At 47.6% G+C, this 18,320-nt stretch overlaps 1 protein-coding gene across 1 annotated transcript in view; it reads left to right on the plus strand.

The window, feature by feature from the left end:
- Positions 1–17,779, plus strand: part of RAB7A (RAB7A, member RAS oncogene family) — a 51,491-nt gene extending 33,712 nt beyond the window's left edge. The window contains exons 2-6 of the mRNA XM_049766549.1: positions 4,632–4,692; positions 7,499–7,625; positions 8,729–8,947; positions 10,086–10,214; positions 17,611–17,779. Coding sequence (XP_049622506.1) covers positions 4,640–4,692; positions 7,499–7,625; positions 8,729–8,947; positions 10,086–10,214; positions 17,611–17,706 — 624 coding nt within the window. The 5' untranslated portion in view covers positions 4,632–4,639 and the 3' untranslated portion in view covers positions 17,707–17,779. The remainder of the gene's footprint in view (positions 1–4,631; positions 4,693–7,498; positions 7,626–8,728; positions 8,948–10,085; positions 10,215–17,610) is intronic.
- The last annotated feature ends 541 nt before the right edge of the window (positions 17,780–18,320 follow it).

An 18,320-nucleotide genomic window follows, 5' to 3' on the forward strand; every position in this document is an offset into this window, starting at 1 on the left:
ACCTCCAGCGCCACCTACCCGGCCCCTCAGCAATCACTCTTAGCAGTGCTTGGGGACCATATGGGATGCTGGGGATCAAACCCAGGTTAGCCACTTGCAAGTCAAACACCTATCAGCTGCTCCATCTTTCTGGCCATGTATTTCAAATTTCTCTAGGATGGGAATCCAAATTTTCCTTTTCCTCCTTCATTGTTGGAGTGATGGAGGTTTCCTGCATACCTGGCTGTGATATTCACATATTCAGTCAAAGCTTTTTGGTTTGCTTTGGTTTTGGTTTTGTTTTGGCCACACCTAGCAGCTCTCAGTGGTTACTCCTGGCTCTGCACTCAGAAATTATTCTGGCAGACTTGAGGGGCCATATGGAATGCTGGGATTGAATTTGTATTGGCTGCATGCAAGGCAAATGCCCTCCCCATAGTGCTGTTACTTGGCCCTCAAAGTTTTTTTTATTGGTGAAAGCAAGTGTATGAATTTTTTAGGGTTTTATTGTTGTTGTTTCTTTTGTCTGGGGAGCTGGTGGGGCCACAGTTGTCAGTGCTTAGGACTTGTAGCTTTGCACTCAGGCATCACTCCTGGCAGTGTTCAGAAGACCATATGGGTTGCCAGGGTTGGACCCAGGGCCACTGCATGAAAGCAAGCCCCCTGCTTAAGTGACCCCTCTTTTTGTTATTTTCCCCAACCCAATTTTGTTTTTACTTACAGATAATCTTTTTCTTGGTTAAAAGTGTATGAACTGCATTTATATATGTATATATTTTTTTCAGATATGTACAAGAATAGTGAGAAAGCCTGTGCCTCTCACCCAGCCTGTCACCAGTTCGCCTCAATCTTGTTATAACAAGTCTATGTGCTCCCTCTCTCTCTGGGGGTTATTCCCAAACATGCATTCCTGCTTTGATCTGGGTGATCAGCCCCATGCAGTGAGTAGGATGAAGGTCTTTGAGGTTTGTCCTAGGCTCCAGTCTCAAGGCTGCATATTTTTAGAAGCCCTGTAAACATCTGTGAATTGTTTTTTCCTCTGCTGTTCCACAAGTAGTTGACCTTTGGGCCTCGTGAGGCCAAAATGAGTGACCTGGACGTGGCACTGCTGGCTCAGAGGGTGGTGGGTATTTTCTTACTGTCTGTGTAGGTCCTTCCTGATTCTTTACAATGGCATTCCGGGGCTCAGAAGCCTTGTTCCTCGGTTTCGAGGGCAAAATAACTCCTGGCTATGTTCTACCAATGGTCCTATACAGACCGTGGAGTTTTAGGTGGTGATGCTTCGATTTACCTTTTTCCAGTTTGGGGAGTTTTTTTTTTGGGGGGGGGGGGGTTCTTTTGTGGTCTTATTCCCAGATCAATACTTGCAGTGCCCTCCTGCTGCTGCTTTGCTCAGGGGTCAAACCTGGGCTGCACTTGACCCCAGGAACCATCATGCTGAGACCCAGAGAATCAGATTCTCTTTTCTTTCTTTTATGTTTTGCTTTGGGGGCCACACCTGGCAGTGGGTAGCTGGATATGGTGAAATAAAAACATACGCTTACCATGCAGGTGAATATACTGCTCTTCTGGGAAAGTTGTCAGTACTTCCAGGGGTTTTTAAAATACACTGTTTATAAATAACAGCACATTTGAGTGTGTGATAAGGTTATGCTGATGTTCAGTACATACAGCTTCGTCGTGTTTTAAAAATGAGAGTGTCTTTAAAGACAGGCAGGGAGTGGGATTATCCATGTGCTAAAATGTCCTTGACCTTAATGTTTCTGTTACTATGATTTGGAGAGAGAATACAGTGGGTAGGGCACTCACATGCTGACACAGGTTTGATTCCTGGCACCCTATGTAGTCCCCTGAGCACATCAGAGGAGATTCGTATTTGCCTCCCCTGCCAAAAATAAAGGTTTTTATTATTAGTAAGTTTCATTCCACCTGCCCCCCCTTTCTGGGGGGGGGGCTACACTCGGTGACGCTCAAGGGTTACTCCTGGCTATGTGCTCAGAAATCGCTCCTGGCTTGGGGGACCATATGGGATGCCGGGAGATCGAAACACGGTCCGTCCTGGGCCAGCTATGTGCAAGGCAAAATGCCCTACCACTGCACCATCGCTTCAGCCCCTGTTCTACCTGTCTTTGGCTTCTCATTAGAGATGATTGAAGTTGGAATTTCAGACTAATGTAGGAAAAGTTTAACTTTTGAATGATTGCATGAGAGACATTCCAGAGGGGGGAAATTACATTAGTTTGTAGACTGTTAGTGTTTGCTCCCCCAAAATATTAGTTCGTCCCAGGAAATCACCCAAAGCATTCTGATGAAATTTAGTTTGATAGCAGAGGGAAGAAAGTTGCCTTACTGTGGGAGAGACTCATTGGAGATGGGTTAATAATGGCTGATTCTGAAAATTGATCCAAACCTTACGTGATGCATCCTTCTCCTTCCTTCTGCCTTCCGCACTTGGCCCTGTGTCTCTGTGTTAGATCATAGTTTTCCAGTTTGACGTTTCTAACTTTGTAGGAGTCTTGATGAGAATGTTTCAGTCTCCTGGAGTTCTTGAAGGTGGTGATAGAAATGGGTAACAAAGCAGAAACTACCCGTGAGGGTATGAATTGGATCTCCATTTAAGCTTATGTAGCTTCTGTGGCAAAGGTTGTGTATTTTAAATTTGGTTTTTATCTTTTGTTTATTTTTGTCACTTTTTATTTTTTCCGAGCTCCTTTCTGGCATCAGGTATCCTGTTCTTGATCCCAGCTAACATCAGGTCCAGATAACAGCTCTTAACTTCAGCCAGTTTAAAGCAACTGTAATATAGCAGATAAGGCGCTTGTCTTGCATGGGGCCAAGCTGACTTCAATCCCTGATACCACTTGTCCCTAGTCTCACCAAGATTAAGTCTTATGTACCACAGATCTGACATAAAAACAAAAGCCATTAAAAGTCTGAGGAAACCGGGTGTGTGATTGTTTTAGTTCAAGCATTAAATCCATTCTCCACAACCCTCAAATGTTTACTTAGTAAGAATAGAGTGAGGCTGGATGTTGATGTGTGGGACCAGAAGGAAATAATACGGGGGCACCATAAGTTTGACCCCTAACACTTCCTATGATTTCCCTCCCTGCCCCTGAACTGCCAGATATGACTCTAAAATCAAAAAGAAAAAAAGAAAATTACGGGCCCGGAGAGATAGCACAGCGGCGTTTGCCTTGCAAGCAGCCGATCCAGGACCAAAGGTGGTTAGTTCGAATCCCGGTGTCCCATATGGTCCCCCGTGCCTGCCAGGAGCTATTTCTGAGCAGATAGCCAGGAGTAACCCCTGAGCACCGCCGGGTGTGGCCCAAAAACCAAAAAAAAAAAAAAAAGAAAATTACATGTAGTTGGTTTTTATGATGACTAAGCAATAGTTTGTAATCATAAAGCTGAGTTGAAAAATTCACATTAACTTTTTTCTCCAAAATCAAAATAGATTGGCCAGGGATACTACGGAGGTAGGACTTTTGCTTTGCACACAGCTGACCTAGGTTCCATCCTCAGCATCCCATATAGTGTCCCACCTGTCAGGAGTGGTCCCTGAGGGCAGAGTAGGAGTAAAGCCTGAGCACTGCCCTGTGTGGAAAATATGTCAGACCAATAGTACCCCTACTGTTTTCTATCCACAGTTCTCATTAATTTCTTTCCATGGTTTCAATTACCTGCTGTCTAGAAATACTAGGAAGAAGATATTTTGACAGATCACATTCCTATAACTTTGTTATGATAGTATATTGCTTTAATTTTGTTTTATTAGGCATCGTTGTCTTTTTGTAAGTAAGCTTAACATAGTTATATGTGGATAGGAATAATCAAACATGGCATATACAGTGTCTGGTGCAGACAGCCACTAAGGGGGGATAAGGTCCCTCTACTGGAGTGTCAAGTATCTGAAGAAAAGCACAACAGGATCTCCAGGGGATCTCCTCTGTGAGATCACTTTGTCATCAGGCAGAGATCTGAAGGGAACATTAATCCACATTGATCCAATATCCAAATATTCAAATCAAGGAATCCATTTGTTCAGACTGAACCAGGGCCAGGATAGCTCTGGGGATGGTTTGCTCTTGTTCCAGAGGTTTTTGTTTTGTTTTGTTTTGGGGCCGCACCCAGTGACGCTCAGGGGTTACTCTTGGCTCTGTGCTCAGAAATCTTTCCTGGCTTGGGGGACCATATGGGACACAAGGGGGGAGGGTTCAAACAGAGGTCAGTCCTAGGTCAGCCACATGCAAGGCAAACGACCTACTGCTGTGCCAACGCTCCGGCCCCTTGTTCCAGAGTTTTAAAGGACTATGTCAAGACCCCGGGTTCTAGAGACTAATGACACTGGGAAAACTGACTCAAGTTTTGTGGGGAGACTCAGGTGATTGTGCCAAAGAAAAGGGTGTCTGGGGGGGCGAGAAGGTGGCGCTAGAGGTAAGGTGTCTGCCTTGCAAGCGCTAGCCAAGGAAAGATAGCAGGCATCCCATATGGTCCCCCCAAGCCAGGGGCGATTTCTGAGCGCATAGCCAGGAGGAACCCCTGAGCATCGAACGGGTGTGGCCCAAAAACCAAAAAAAAAAAAAAGGGTGTCTGGTGATCCACTTGGCTGTTTTCATGGTACTCAAGTGCTCTTTTCTCTTCTCTTATAGTTTGAAGGATGACCTCTAGGAAGAAAGTGTTGCTGAAGGTTATCATCTTGGGAGATTCTGGGTAAGTGTTGCTCCTAAGTTTGAGTTGACTGGGACCAGAATGATTGTACAGTAGGTAGGGCTTTTGTGTCGTATGCGGCTGATGTGAGCCGGTTCTAATCCTAGCATCCCACATGGTCTCCTGAGCCAGCCAAGAATAAATCCCACTCACCTCCGGCTCTAAACTAAAAACCAAAAACCAAACCAACCAAAGAAAAAGTTGTGCTGCTTTACATATTATCTATAGTTTTAGTTTAGCTTCCTGGAGCCTGTTATTTCTGGCCTGAATCCGCCATTTTTGTAATAACTTCCTTTTGGGCCCCTTTATGGCACAGCAAATAAAAGATCCTCTGTTTATTTTACCCATAGCCCCTTGATTTTTAGTATGATGAGGAGAGTGGGATAGACAGTCAGGCTCAGGTCATTGTGGACTACACTTTGAAATTCTTCTCTTCTCAAGCTGGGTGAAGAAGGAGTCTTGTTTATATGGATGTGTTGCCACTGGCATCTTGGGTTACTTAACTCTTTCACAGCTCTTCAGATTCTATGGTGAGGGTGGAGACTGGAGTTTGCCTTGCTGGCAGCCAACCAGGTATTCAGTTCAGTTCCGTTCCCGGCAGCACCAGGAGTAATTCCTGAGTACAGAGCCAGGAGTTACCCCTGAGCATCATTGTTGGGTATGGTCCATTCCCTCCATCCCACCCTCCACCCCTCATTAAAAGAGTCTGTGGTAAGTTTCTCTTCTTTTGTAGGATGTCTGTGAAAATTAATAGTGACAGGAGGCACTGTGTATGGAAAACTAATAAAACGAAAAATAGTATTCCAGAATTCTCTGCCCTTGCTCAGTGTGGAGAGAAGGGCAGGTCGCAGACAGCAAGATAGTGGTAAAGTCCTTGCCTCCCACATGGCTGACCAGGGTTCAATCCCCAGCATCCACTATAGTCCCCTGAGTGCCGACCCAGGAGTGACCCCTAAACACCTTAGTATGCCGAGAGAGAAAGCGTAGGGGCTAAGGCACATGCTTGGCATGCAGCCCATCCTGGTACCACATGGTCTCCTAACATTGCTTGGAGGGCTGCCTGGGAAATCCCTGGCACCTCAGGGCCTGAAACTTCAGGCCCTTATATTGCCTGATGGGCAAGAGTCATCAGAGGGGCCACTATGCCTCCTGAGTACTGTTTGGGAGGTTCCCCCTGCCCCCCCAAAAAAATTAAAGTAAAAACCAGGTTTTATTTAAAGGACTAAGGAAGGAGGTAGAGAGAAAGAGCGACTAACATGCACAAGAGAAATAGCATACTTCTCAGAGAGAGAGAGAGAGAGAGCCCTGCACACATTCTAGAGTTTAAATATGATATCGTTCACGTTCTCAAGAAGGGAGATGCAGGTGACATGTGCATGACTTGCAACACATACATGGCATCAGCACATGGGCCTTTTTGGCAGTTCTTAAAGACTCACACACTGCTGGTGTGTGTGATGTACTGACAAGAATCACAGTTTTCTTCTTAGGCTGGGCTAGTCACTCTTCCTTGGACCACTGGGCCCTTTTAGTCATAGATTTCCAGCTTCTTTTGTGGAATGTCTGATTCAGGTGGCCTGCATTGAGCGTTATTCTGTAGGCTACATCTTTTCTGTGAAGGGGCCGGGTTTTGTATCTGGCTTCATCCTAGGCAGCTTGTTGACCTGTTGGTGGCTCTTGTTGGTCTACTTAACTCTCTATGCTTGGGTTGCTTTTGCTGATGCTGGAGAAACTATAAGGTGCCAGGGATTGAACTCGGGTCTCCGGCATCCACAGTCTGGTCTCAGCCCATTGATCCACCTTCCCACCCCTCCCTTAGGCTGTATCTTTGCTTCCAGGTATTCCTCACGTGAGAATGTGTACTTTTTCCCTTTGTGGGAAAAGAAGGTGATGTTATTGGCTCAGAGAGATTTCCACATTCTCTTCAGAATGCCTGCACTGAGTTCTTGTTTTGTGTTGTGTTGTTTTTACACTGTTTCTGTTGAGCTTTATTCCTGGAAAATGTCCTTAGAGGACGTTAGATTATTTTTTTGTTTGTTTTTGGTTTTTCAGTCACACCCAGCAACGCTCAGGGGTTACTCATGGCTCTATGCTCAGGAATTGCTCCTGGCAGGCTCAGGGGACCTTATGGGATGCCGGGATTCGAACCATCGGTCTTCTGCATGCAAGGCAAACGCCTTACCTCCATGCTATTTCTCCGGCCCCAGGACGTTAGATTCTTAAATCCTTACCACAATTCATAGAACTCTCAGCACTTTCTCTGCTCCATATTAAAACAGACCTGAAGGGTCCAGATTGTTGATGCCTCCTTTAGAAAGAAACTATGTGGGCCGGGAAGGTGGCGCTGGAGATAAGGTGTCTGCCTTGCAAGCGCTACCAAGGAACGGACCGCGGTTCGATCCCCCGGCGTCCCATATGGTCCCCCCAAGCCAGGGGCGATTTCTGAGCACATAGCCAGGAGTAACCCCTGAGCGTCAAACGGGTGTGGCCCAAAAACCAAAAAAAAAAAAAAAGAAAGAAACTATGTGCTGGCATCTTCTGGAAGAGGAAAACATTGCTCGGTTCTACCATCTTAGATGCCTGTTCTGAAACCTAAAAGCAGCTTTTTTAACATCTGGCCTAGGCGGCTCACATCTGTCCATGTGAGTGTGTTTTGAGAAAGAGAGCCAGAGACACCAGGCCGTGTGTTGGTTGGTTGTCCTCTGTGCTGGGTGGGGTCTTCCCTGTTCTCCTTCCACACAAGGAGGTTCCTTCAGGGAGCTTCAGCTCTTCCCAGTTGATGGCTCTGACGGTTTCTCCTCCCTTTCAGGGTTGGTAAAACATCCCTCATGAACCAGTATGTGAACAAGAAATTCAGTAATCAGTACAAAGCCACAATAGGAGCAGATTTTCTGACGAAGGAGGTGATGGTGGACGACAGACTAGTCACGATGCAGGTAAGAAGGCCCAGCCCCGGCCCTCCTGTGTTGTGTGTTTGCGTCACTGCTCACTGATAGGACTGTAGATAACACAAGGCACTTGTTAACTTGGAATTTCAAATAAATAGTGGAGATGTTCTTTTTAGCATAAATATGTTCATGGGTTAATATAATGCCTTTGTTTGTTTGCTTGTTTGGTTGATTTGTTGGTTGGTTTTGGGCCACACCTGGTAATGCTCAGGGATTACTCCCGGCTCTGCACTCACAAATTGCTCCTGGCTTAGGGGATCATATGGGATGTCAGGGGATCAAACCACAGTCCGTCCTAGATTAGCATATGCAAGGCAAATGCCCTACCACTTGTGTCACTGTTTTGGCCCCAATAGAAATGTCTAAACACTACTAGAAGCTATCTTTTTTGTCTGCCCCCATCTCACAGTCTCCAACTTTGTATGTTGGGCAAGTCTACAATCTTTACAGCACTGTTTTTCTCTGTGAAATGCAGAAACCTCTGGAAGACTTAAAAGTAGACCCCTGTCGCTCCTGGCAACAGAAGACCCCTGGTAGGGACTCTTAAATATTCAGTTTAGAAAATGAGCTCATAGACAGAGAAGGAAATTCTTACCACAAAAAAAGGGTTCATGATGACTAGAGATGTTTTAAAAGGAACAGAAACTAATGAAAAGGGACAGCATCAAAAATAAGGATATATGAAGCATTTAGAACTCAAAAAAAAAATGCAGCTGCTGAAGTCAAGTCATAGATTAAACAGCAAAGGAAAATGGCTGTTTGAGCTGAGCACGGTACCATAAGGAAAACTACAGAAAGGGGGTGGAATGATAGTTCAGTGGGTAGGGCGCTAACCTGGCATGCAGCCCACTCATGTTCCATCCCAGGCATCTCATGTTTGCCTGATCACTGTCACATTCCTGAGTGCAGAACCAGGAGCATCACTGGATATGGCTCCAAACCAACAATAAATAAATAAAATCAAACCTGATTCTTGATTCCTGGAGTACTGCTTCTTCTGTGGGTGGCTCCATTATGCGGTTTGCTTTCCCAGAGTCCCCCACCCCTGCTGCCCAGCATCTCCTAAGGCAGAATTGTCCTGTCTCCCACAGATCTGGGACACGGCAGGCCAGGAGCGGTTCCAGTCCCTGGGTGTGGCCTTCTACAGAGGCGCTGACTGCTGTGTCCTGGTGTTCGATGTGACTGCCCCCAACACCTTCAAAACCCTGGACAGCTGGAGAGATGAGTTCCTCATCCAGGCTAGTCCTCGGGATCCAGAAAATTTCCCCTTTGTCGTCTTGGGAAATAAGATCGACCTCGAAAACAGACAAGTAAGTTCTGAAGAGGGTGGCACTTGCCATCTGGGGGCCTCTAAACCATCTCTCTCTCTCTCTCTCTCTCTCTCTCTCTCTCTCTCTCTCTCTCTCTCCCTCTCTCCCTCTCTCCCTCTCTCCCTCTCTCCCTCTCTCTCCCTCTCTCTCCCTCTCTCTCTCCCTCTCTCCCTCTCTCTCCCTCTCTCTCCCTCTCTCCCTCTCTCCCTCTCTCCCTCTCTCTCCCTCTCTCTCCCTCTCTCCCTCTCTCCCTCTCTCCCTCTCTCTCCCTCTCTCTCCCTCTCTCTCCCTCTCCTCCCCTCTCCTCTCCTCTCCTCTCCTCTCCTCTCCTCTCCTCTCCTCTCCTCTCCTCTCCCTCCCTCCCTTCCTTCCCTGGCTCTGCACTCAAAAACCATTTCTGGCTGAGTCGGGGGACCATATGGGATGCCGGGGATCGAACCCGGGTCTGTTGCGTGCAAGGCAAACGCCCTACCACTGTTCTATCTCTCTGGTCCCAAGCCACTAAGTTTGTGACTACAGGTAAACAGTGTCTCCCGTCCCCTCAGCCTTTAGAGTAGCACTTTGCCCCCTCAAATCTTGGAGGCACTTCTTCCTGGCTTCCCCCATGACCACACAGGGATAGGAAAAGTCTGGAATGGTCTTCGCAGTAGAATTATGCCAACAAACGAGCAAATTCATTTCACAGAGTTGACTGTCCTGGACATTTCATGCCTGCCAGCCTGGCTTACTCTTTCTTTTTCTATTCTACGTACTTGATACCTTCTCCCAAGCTGGAAAATGGGCTTGACAGGGGAGGGACTAGAGGATGAGAAACGGGCTTCAGGGAGAACAGCTAGTCTGGAGGCACCTGAGAGCGTGGCATGGGTGGCATGTGATTAGCAGCAATGCCAAAGGGGTGGCAGCTGAAAGAGCAGGCTTCAGGGCAGTCCATTAGGGCCCAGAGAGGGTTCCTTTCATTGCTACATGCTGTATCTATTCTCCGTGCTGTCCAAAACAGCTGTGGGGCAGAAGCTCTGGGCTGTGGATGAAGCAGACCTTGCAGTTTGCCCAACCAGACAGAGGCTGCAGAGGCAGAGACTCGGTAGGCAAGGCTGATGGCCCTGACTCTGAACGCTTGTGTGCTCTCCTTCCTCCTCAGGTGGCCACCAAGCGGGCACAGGCCTGGTGCTACAGCAAAAACAACATTCCCTATTTTGAAACCAGTGCCAAGGAGGCCATCAATGTGGAGCAGGCGTTCCAGACCATCGCCCGGAATGCACTCAAGCAGGTGGGTCTTTGCAGCGTCTCATCTCGCTTCACCCTTCTTCTTTGCTCACTGGCTGCCTGGTGCCCAGCAGGATTCACGTGCAGATCTGAGAAAGTGAATGCATATTCTCCCCGGAGCGTTAGTGGAAAGAATCATACTATTGCCCATGTGTGACAACTTAAAAAAATGCAGGCCAGTGATGCTCTAGCTGAGGGTGCTCTGTAGTCTGCTGTTCCTTCTTGTTTGGATGTTGGTTTGGGGTCTCTCCTGAAAGTGCTGGGGATTATGCAGTGGGACAGTGATGCAATACAGATCTCCCGGGGGCCGGAGAGCTAGCATGGAGGTAGGACGTTTGCCTTACATGCAGAAGGACGGTGGTTTGAATCCTGGCATCCCATATGGTCCCCCGAGCCTGCCAGGAGTGATTTCTTGAGTGTAGAGCCAGGAGGAACCCCTGAGCACTGCCGGGTCTGACCGAAAAACCAAAATAATCTATATATACACAGATCTCCTACATGCAGAAGAAATGCTGTCATCAGAGCCTTTTTTTTTTAAGATCTCATCTGAGGCTCCACCCCTTCCTTCATCTGTTTATGAGGATACCAGCTTGGCAGGCTGGTATGAGGGAAAAACAACCTGAGCCTCTTCTTTTTATGAGCCACACCCAGTGGTGTGCAGGCCCAAGCATCTTTCCTGCAAAGCTGTTGCCCTTTGTGTCCTCCTGAACCTAAGATGGACTTACTTCTGCCACCATCGTACTGCTTATATATTTGATCACCAGAAAGGCAGGTCATATCCTGGAGGAATCATATTCTTTGTATCAAGGTTTATTTGTCGAGGCCAGAGAGATAGCACAGCGGTAGGACATTTGCCTTGCAAGCGGCTGATCTGGGACCAACAGTGGTTCAAATCCCGGCATCCATTATGGTCCCTGAGCCTGCCAGGAGTAAGCCTTGAGTGCCGCTGGGGTGTGGTCCAAATACCAAAAAAAAAGGATTTGTTTTCTATTTCTGTTTCTTACACAAATATTCACAGAAAAATCTCTCTTGGCAAGTTTGAGTCAAAGCTCTTTGAATTCATAGTTCAGGCATCTTTATTCATCCTTGCTAGTCAAATTAGACAGGGGGTGGAGATGTCAGGGCCCCTCAATCCTGGGTATAGAGAGCAATTGAGGGGAAAAGGAGGTATTTGAAAGGCATGTTGTGTTTGCTCCGGAGCCTTGCGGGAGAGAAGGGCCAGTTCTCAGGAGGATGAGCAGGAGAGGCCTGGGATTAATTATTTAGGTCTATTCGGCCTGTGTTGAGTAGTCCAGAAGGAATGACTCTGCTGCTCAAGAACTGCTCACTGGTCACTGAACCAGTGATAAGGAACCGACCTAGACCAGGACACGGGACCTTTCTGACCTCTGATCCCCTGTTCCACAGCCAATCTTAGGAGGGCTGTGTGTCCTTCTAATCCCTTGAGAGTGGGACTGCAGGGTACCAGTGTTCTGGTCTCCATTAACCAGTCTGTCAGATTTTTCTCTCTGCCTCTGCCCTTGGCCAACCTTCTTTCTCCAGCTGCTCTCACAGGAGATGCTTGTTTGCAGAACAAGCTCAACACTTCCCTCCTCGGGCTTCTGCTTCGCTCCACCCACATTCCGAGTCATCCTCACTTCCTGTTGCCAGTGGTCCCTTTGCATCCCCTCGCTCATGTGTGCGCACATACAAGCCCTGCGTTTGGAGTTGGATCCGTTCTTTTCAGTTGCTCTATGCATGGTTTCCCAACTCAGCTGCCTTGTTGAACAACTTTGGGCCTTAAGAAACTGGTTGAGTCTTTTGGAATTTCTACATTTCAGGGCGAAGAATAGGATGGGAAGGCACTTACTTGCTTTGTGCCCAGTGGACCCACATTTCACCCCAGCACTACATATGTCCCCTGAGCACCGCTGGGTGTTGCACAAATTTCTCATCATTCAGGAGGCCAGAACTCATTAGCAGGTGTGAAGTCAGGTAGCCTGTAGTCAGTCAGAGGTCTCTCAGCTTGCAGAAAGAATGCCACCTATATCCTGGAGCCAGAGTGATAGCATGGTGGGTGAGGCCAACCTGAGTTCAATCTCTGACATCCATACGGTCCCCCAAGTTGGCCAGGAATGAGTTCTGAGCACAAGCCAGGAGTAAAACCCCTGAGTGCTGCTGGGTGTGGCCCAAAAGAAAAAATAAAAGAAAAAGAATGTCACCTGTCCCTGTCTCCTTGACTGATTCTGTTCAGGGTAGCTAGCATACATGGTGCTGAGGATCAAACCTGGGGTCTGCTGCACAGTAAACAGTGCCTTATTGAGGGTCTTGTGCTCTCTCTGGCCTGTTTATTTTGGTTTTTGCCTCCTAGGAGGTGCCCAGGGGACCTTGACCACATGGCCAGCCTGACCAGACCTTTAGTGGTTAGGCCTGAAAATGCAGGACTAGTCAGGCAGAGACCACGTGATGGCAGGATTTGAACTTGCCTCCCGGCACCTGCAGAACGTACCCAGATCACTGAGCTGTCTCTCCAGTCTTGCAGTCCCCTTGAGCAAGCGTGCTGATCCCTTTGGGCTAGGCTCATCACCCATGCAGCCTCACTGTGGAAGACCCACAACATAGAGGCTTTTACTTTTTTTTTTTTTTTGGTTTTTGGTTTTTGGGTCACACCCGGCAGTGCTCAGGGGTTACTCCTGGCTCTACGCTCAGAAATCGCCCCTGGCAGGCACAGGGGACCAGGTGGGATGCTTCGTCCTTCTGCATGAAAGGCAAACAAACGCCTTACCTCCCTCCATGCTATCTATCCTGCCCCACTTTATTATGTTTTGGTTTTTGGTTTTTGGGTCACACCGGGCAGCACTCAGGGGTTACTCCTGGCTCTACACTCAGAAATTGCCCCTGGCAGGCACCGGGGACCATATGGGATGCTGGGATATGAACCTTCATCCTTCTGAATGGAAGGCAGCCGCCTTACCTCCAGGCTATCTCTCAGGCCCCACTTTATTGTATTTAATGTCTTTTGTTATGTTTTTGGACCACACCCAATAGAGCTCAGGACTTGCTCCTGGCTCTGTGCTCCAGGATCACTCCTGTTGGTTTTAGGGAATCACACTGGGATTAACCTGCATGTAAGACAAGCATCTTCATCTCTGTACTCTCTCTGGCCTCCCAACATTTTGATTTTCCTTTTTTTTTTTTGTTTGATTTTTTTGTTTTTGATCCACACCCAGCATCTCCAAGCTTTACTGCTGGCAGACTCTAGGGACCATATGGGATGCCGGGCATCAAACCCAGATTGGCCACATGCAAGGCAAATGCCTTAACATTGTGCTATTGCTCTGGACCCCAACATTTTGATTTTAATTAAAGAAAAAATATTTGGGCGGGGAATCGGAGCAATAGTACAGTAAGGAAGGTGCTTGCCTTGTACACAGCAGACCTTTGTTTGATCCTCAGTATCCCACACGGTTCCCCCCAAGAAACAGGAGGAATGATTCTTGGTTTTGCACTCAAGGATCACTCCTGGAGAAGCTTAATGGGACCATATAGGGTGCCTGGGATTGAATCCAAGTTTTCTTTCTTTTTTTTAATTAGGTATAAGCAATTTTAATAATATTATTTAAGTAAAATCCAACTTTTTTTTTGTTTGTTTTTTATTTTTGGGTCACACCTGGCAATGCTCAGGGGTTATTCCTGGCTCTGCACTCAGAAATCACCCTTGACAGGTTCAGGGGACCATATGGGATGCTGGGATTTGAACCACTGTCAGTCCTGGATTGGCTGCTTGCAAGGCAAACACCCTACCACTATACTATCTCTCCAGCCCCATAAAATCCAACTTTTAAACCACAGAAAATAATATGAAGAACCGGTCATATCTATCTTATTTTTTGTTTATGTTTTCAGTTTCCCCAAGTCCTATTCTCTATTTCCACTGAATCAATTGTTTAGCAGATTTTTTTTTTTTTTGGTTTTTAGGCCACACCCGGTGGTGCTCAGGGGTTCCTCCTGGCTGTCTGCTCAGAAATAGCTCCTGGCAGGCACGGGGGACCATATGGGACACCCGGATTCGAACCAACCACCTTTGGTCCTGGATCGGCTGCTTGCAAGGCAAACACCGCTGTGCTATCTCTCCAGGCCCTGTTTAGCAGATTTTCTAATTTAGAAGTCTTATGTGCATTGTTAAAATGACTACAAAAAAAGAATGTTTTCCTGGAGAATAATATGAATACCCATGTTCTAACTATCCAGTCCTTCTGGCCATGTGATAATTGTTTTAGATTACTGCTCAATTAAATCCAGGTTTTCTATGTGCATGTAAGGATACCTTCCCGGGCCGGGCGGTGGCGCTCGAGGTAAGGTGCCTGCCTTACCTGCGCTAGCCTAGGAGACGGACCGCGGTTCGATCCCCCGGCGTCCCATATGGTCCCCCAAGCCAGGAGCGACTTCTGAGCGCATAGCCAGGAGTAACCCCTGAGCGTCACCGGGTGTGGCCCAAAAACCAAAAAAAAAAAAAAAAAAAAAGGATACCTTCCCTGGCCACCAGCATTTTAAAGTCATATAAACATTTCATCCATTAGTGTTTGTTTGGGGGCCTGGTGCTTGGTCCACACCTGGCAGTGTTCCGGGAACAAGATGGGATGTTGGGGATTTAACCTAGGTAGGCCACATGATAAGCAAGGCAAGAGCCCTACCAACCATAACTATCATTTCATAAATTTCAGACTCTTTGCCTTATATTTTAATATGCTTTGTTGTTGTTTTGGGGCCAGACCCAGAGGTGCTCAAGGGTTACTCCTGGCTCTTCATGCTCAGAAAACCACTCTGGCAGGCTTAGGGGATCACATGGGATGTTGGAAATTGAACCCGGGTCAGTCATCTGTTGGCTGCGTGCAAGAAAAACGCCTTCCCACTGTGCTGTCTCTCTTGGTCCCTTATTTTCATGTCCCTGGTATTGATAAGTCCATAAAATGGTGCAGCCACTTTGGAAAACAGACAGTTCCTCAAAAAGTTAAACACAAAGTTCCTGTGTGACTCAGTAGTTCCGTGCATTTGCGTGTGTGTGTGTGTGTGTGTGTGTAGAACTTACACAAAGCTTGTACAGGAATGTTTGTAAAAGAGTCATTCCAAATAGCCAAAAGTGAACACAATCCAAATGTATGAAATGCAGACTCCAGACCTGGTGAACCTGGTGACAGGAAGAGGGCGAGTGTGTGGTTACCATAGGGCACAGAGGTATAGGAATGGTGCTGATGGATGCAGGGTTGGGGGTGTGCGTATTAACATTTTGGAACTAGATGGTTTGATGGTGCTCTGCGTTGGAACAGATGGTACTCGTTTGGCTTGGTGGGGCAGTGTGTGCTATTTTTGAAGTGATGTATCACTGAGGGTTTTACTCTCACAGCTGTTGGGGTGGAATCAATTTCCTAGAGGACTTTCCATAACTAGAAGTGTTCCCTGCCTTATCAAGTCTTCTGCTGGGCCTTTCAGGTGCTTGTATTCAGGAGACAGGTTGCTCTCCTGTATCATTCTCAGCAGATGCCCCATTGAACTGGGCACAGTCTCTCTCCCGTGGTCTGATCACTTCCTCCACAGCTGGTTTCTCAGCATCCAAACTCTCCTGACTTATTGGTGAAAAAGGAATTGGCCCAGTTCAAGGAACCGGATGAGCAGAGTTCAAATTCAAGGAATCAGATGACTGAGAAGGCTGCTGGCACTCAGCCCAGCCCCACAGCCTCATGGTCCTACTGGCCAGCGGATGGCTTAGCTCCGCCCTGTTGTTGTTTAGGGGCCACACCCACCACTGTTCTTATTTGTTTGGAGCCATGAGTGTGCTGGGGATTGAGCTCTGGTCTGCCACATGCAAGGCAAGCACCCTACCCGATGCACTCGGTTTCTCTCTGACCCCAAGTCTGATTCCCTTTTTTGTGTTGGGGGGTGGGGAAGGACATATGGCATTGCTCAGGGGTTATGCTGTCTTTTCACTCTGGAATCACTCCTGGGGGGGCCAGAGCAGTGGCACAGGTGGTAAGGCCTTGCAGGTGGCTAACCTAAGATCAATCCCTGGCATTCCATATGGTCCCCCAAGCCAGGAGCGATTTCTGAGTGCAGAGCCAGGAATAACTTAACCCCTAAGCCTCACCAGGCGTGGCCCAAAAAAGCAAAAAAAGGGGGGAACACTCCTGGCCAGCTCAGGAGACCATATGGTTTTGGTTTTTGGGTTACTCCTGGCTATGCGCTCAGAAATCACTCCTGGATCAGGGGACCGTATGGGACACTAGGGCCTGTCCTGAATCAGCATCGTGCAAGGCAAGCACCCTAACACTCTGGCCCCACTTCTTCATTTCTTTTTTTTTTTTTTTTTTTTTTGGCCACACCCAGTGATGCTCAAGGGTTACTCCTGACTGTGCACTCAGAAATCACTCCTGGCTTGGAGGGACCAGATGAGACGCTAGAGGATCAAACTGCAGTTCATCCTAGGCTAGCACGCCTGCCACTTGCGCCACCACTCTGGCTCCATTCTCCACATTTTTTAATAGGATTGTAGTTTGGTTTTTTCTTTCTTTTTTTTTGTTTTTTTTTTTTGTTTTTTGGGTCATACCCAGCCGTGCTCAGGGGTTGCTCCTGGCTCTGTATTCAGGAATCACTCCTCACAGTACATCAGCAGGGCAAATGGGATGCCAGGGATCTAATCCAGGCCAGCCACGTGCAAGGCAAGCTCACTTCCCATTGTACTATTACTCTAGGCTTGATGTATGATTTGTTTTTTTTTTTGTTTTTTTTTTTTTGGTTTTGGGGTGTGTGTGTGTATGTGTGTGTGTAGGCTTGATATATGATTCGGTTTTTTTTTTTTGGTTTTGGGGTGTGTGTGTGTGTAGGCTTGATGTATGATTCGTTTTTTTTTTTTTTTTTTTTTTTGGTTTTGGGGTGTGTGTGATACCCAGAGGTGCTCGGGTTACTCCTGGCAGGCTTGGGGGACTATATAGGATGCCGGGGATCAAACCCGGGTTGACCATATGCAAGGCAAATGCCCTACCCACTGTGGTATCGTTCCAGCCCCTCAATGTTTTTGTTCTCCTTAAGTTTTACCTGTGCTTTCTATATCCCAGTACTAATCCTTTGTCGATGTTTAGTGGGCATATCTTCTTTCCCACTCTGGGGAGTAATTTTTATTCTGGTCATTACTATCTTGGAGCAGCTTATTTCATTGCAATCCCATTTGCTTTCCTTTGCTTCCAAGTTGATTCCTTTTAAAGTGTTGGGGCCTGTATGGACCCGGGCCAGCAACTGGAGAGCTGAGCAAGAGCCTGAGTCCACCTCGGTGCTACTCATCCCTCCAGGCTGGAGCCCAGCTGGCCCCCTCTTCCATCCCTGGGGTCCTGACTAACATGCTCTCTCTTTCTGTCTCTCTTCGTACCCAGGAAACAGAGGTGGAGCTGTACAACGAGTTCCCCGAACCCATCAAACTCGACAAGAATGACCGGGCTAAAACCTCGGCTGAAAGCTGCAGTTGCTGAAGGGGGGCGGCAGGAACAGAGCACAGAGCCCTTCACAAACCAAGAACACACGTAGGCCTTCCAACACAAGCCCCTCTCCTCAGACCAACCTAAAGAGATCTCTCATAGCCAGCTGCCAAGAGAACACCCCACACACACACCCCTCACACTCACCCCTCACACACACACACACACGCACACACACACACACACACACACGCACACACACACACGCACGCACGCACACACACCCATCTGATACAGGCAGACAGACTCCAGCCCGCGCCTGCGACGGCTCCGTCGGGGTCTGTCACCAACATCAGCCCTGGGGTGGCAGCAGGACTGACCCGCTGTTTAGAAATCACTCTGGTGTGGCGTTAGCATCAGACGTGCTCGTTCTTTTTGTCCACTGGAGAAAGAACTGTTTACAGTTTATCTGTGTCTAATTAGTTATCGGATTTTTTTAAACGGTCTCGTGATCTTTCTCCCCCTCCCAACCCCGTCCCCCTTGAAGGCCACCACTTGGGAAGGCTGGTGCCCCATGCTTCCTTACAAGGCTCAGCCCGGCCAACCAGGCTGAGCTGTGTATGTATCTGTTAATGCTTGTTACTTTTAACTAATCAGATCTTTTTACA

The sequence above is a fragment of the Suncus etruscus genome, chromosome 20 (genome assembly GCF_024139225.1).
Source record: "Suncus etruscus isolate mSunEtr1 chromosome 20, mSunEtr1.pri.cur, whole genome shotgun sequence".
NCBI classification, from domain to species: domain Eukaryota; kingdom Metazoa; phylum Chordata; class Mammalia; order Eulipotyphla; family Soricidae; genus Suncus; species Suncus etruscus.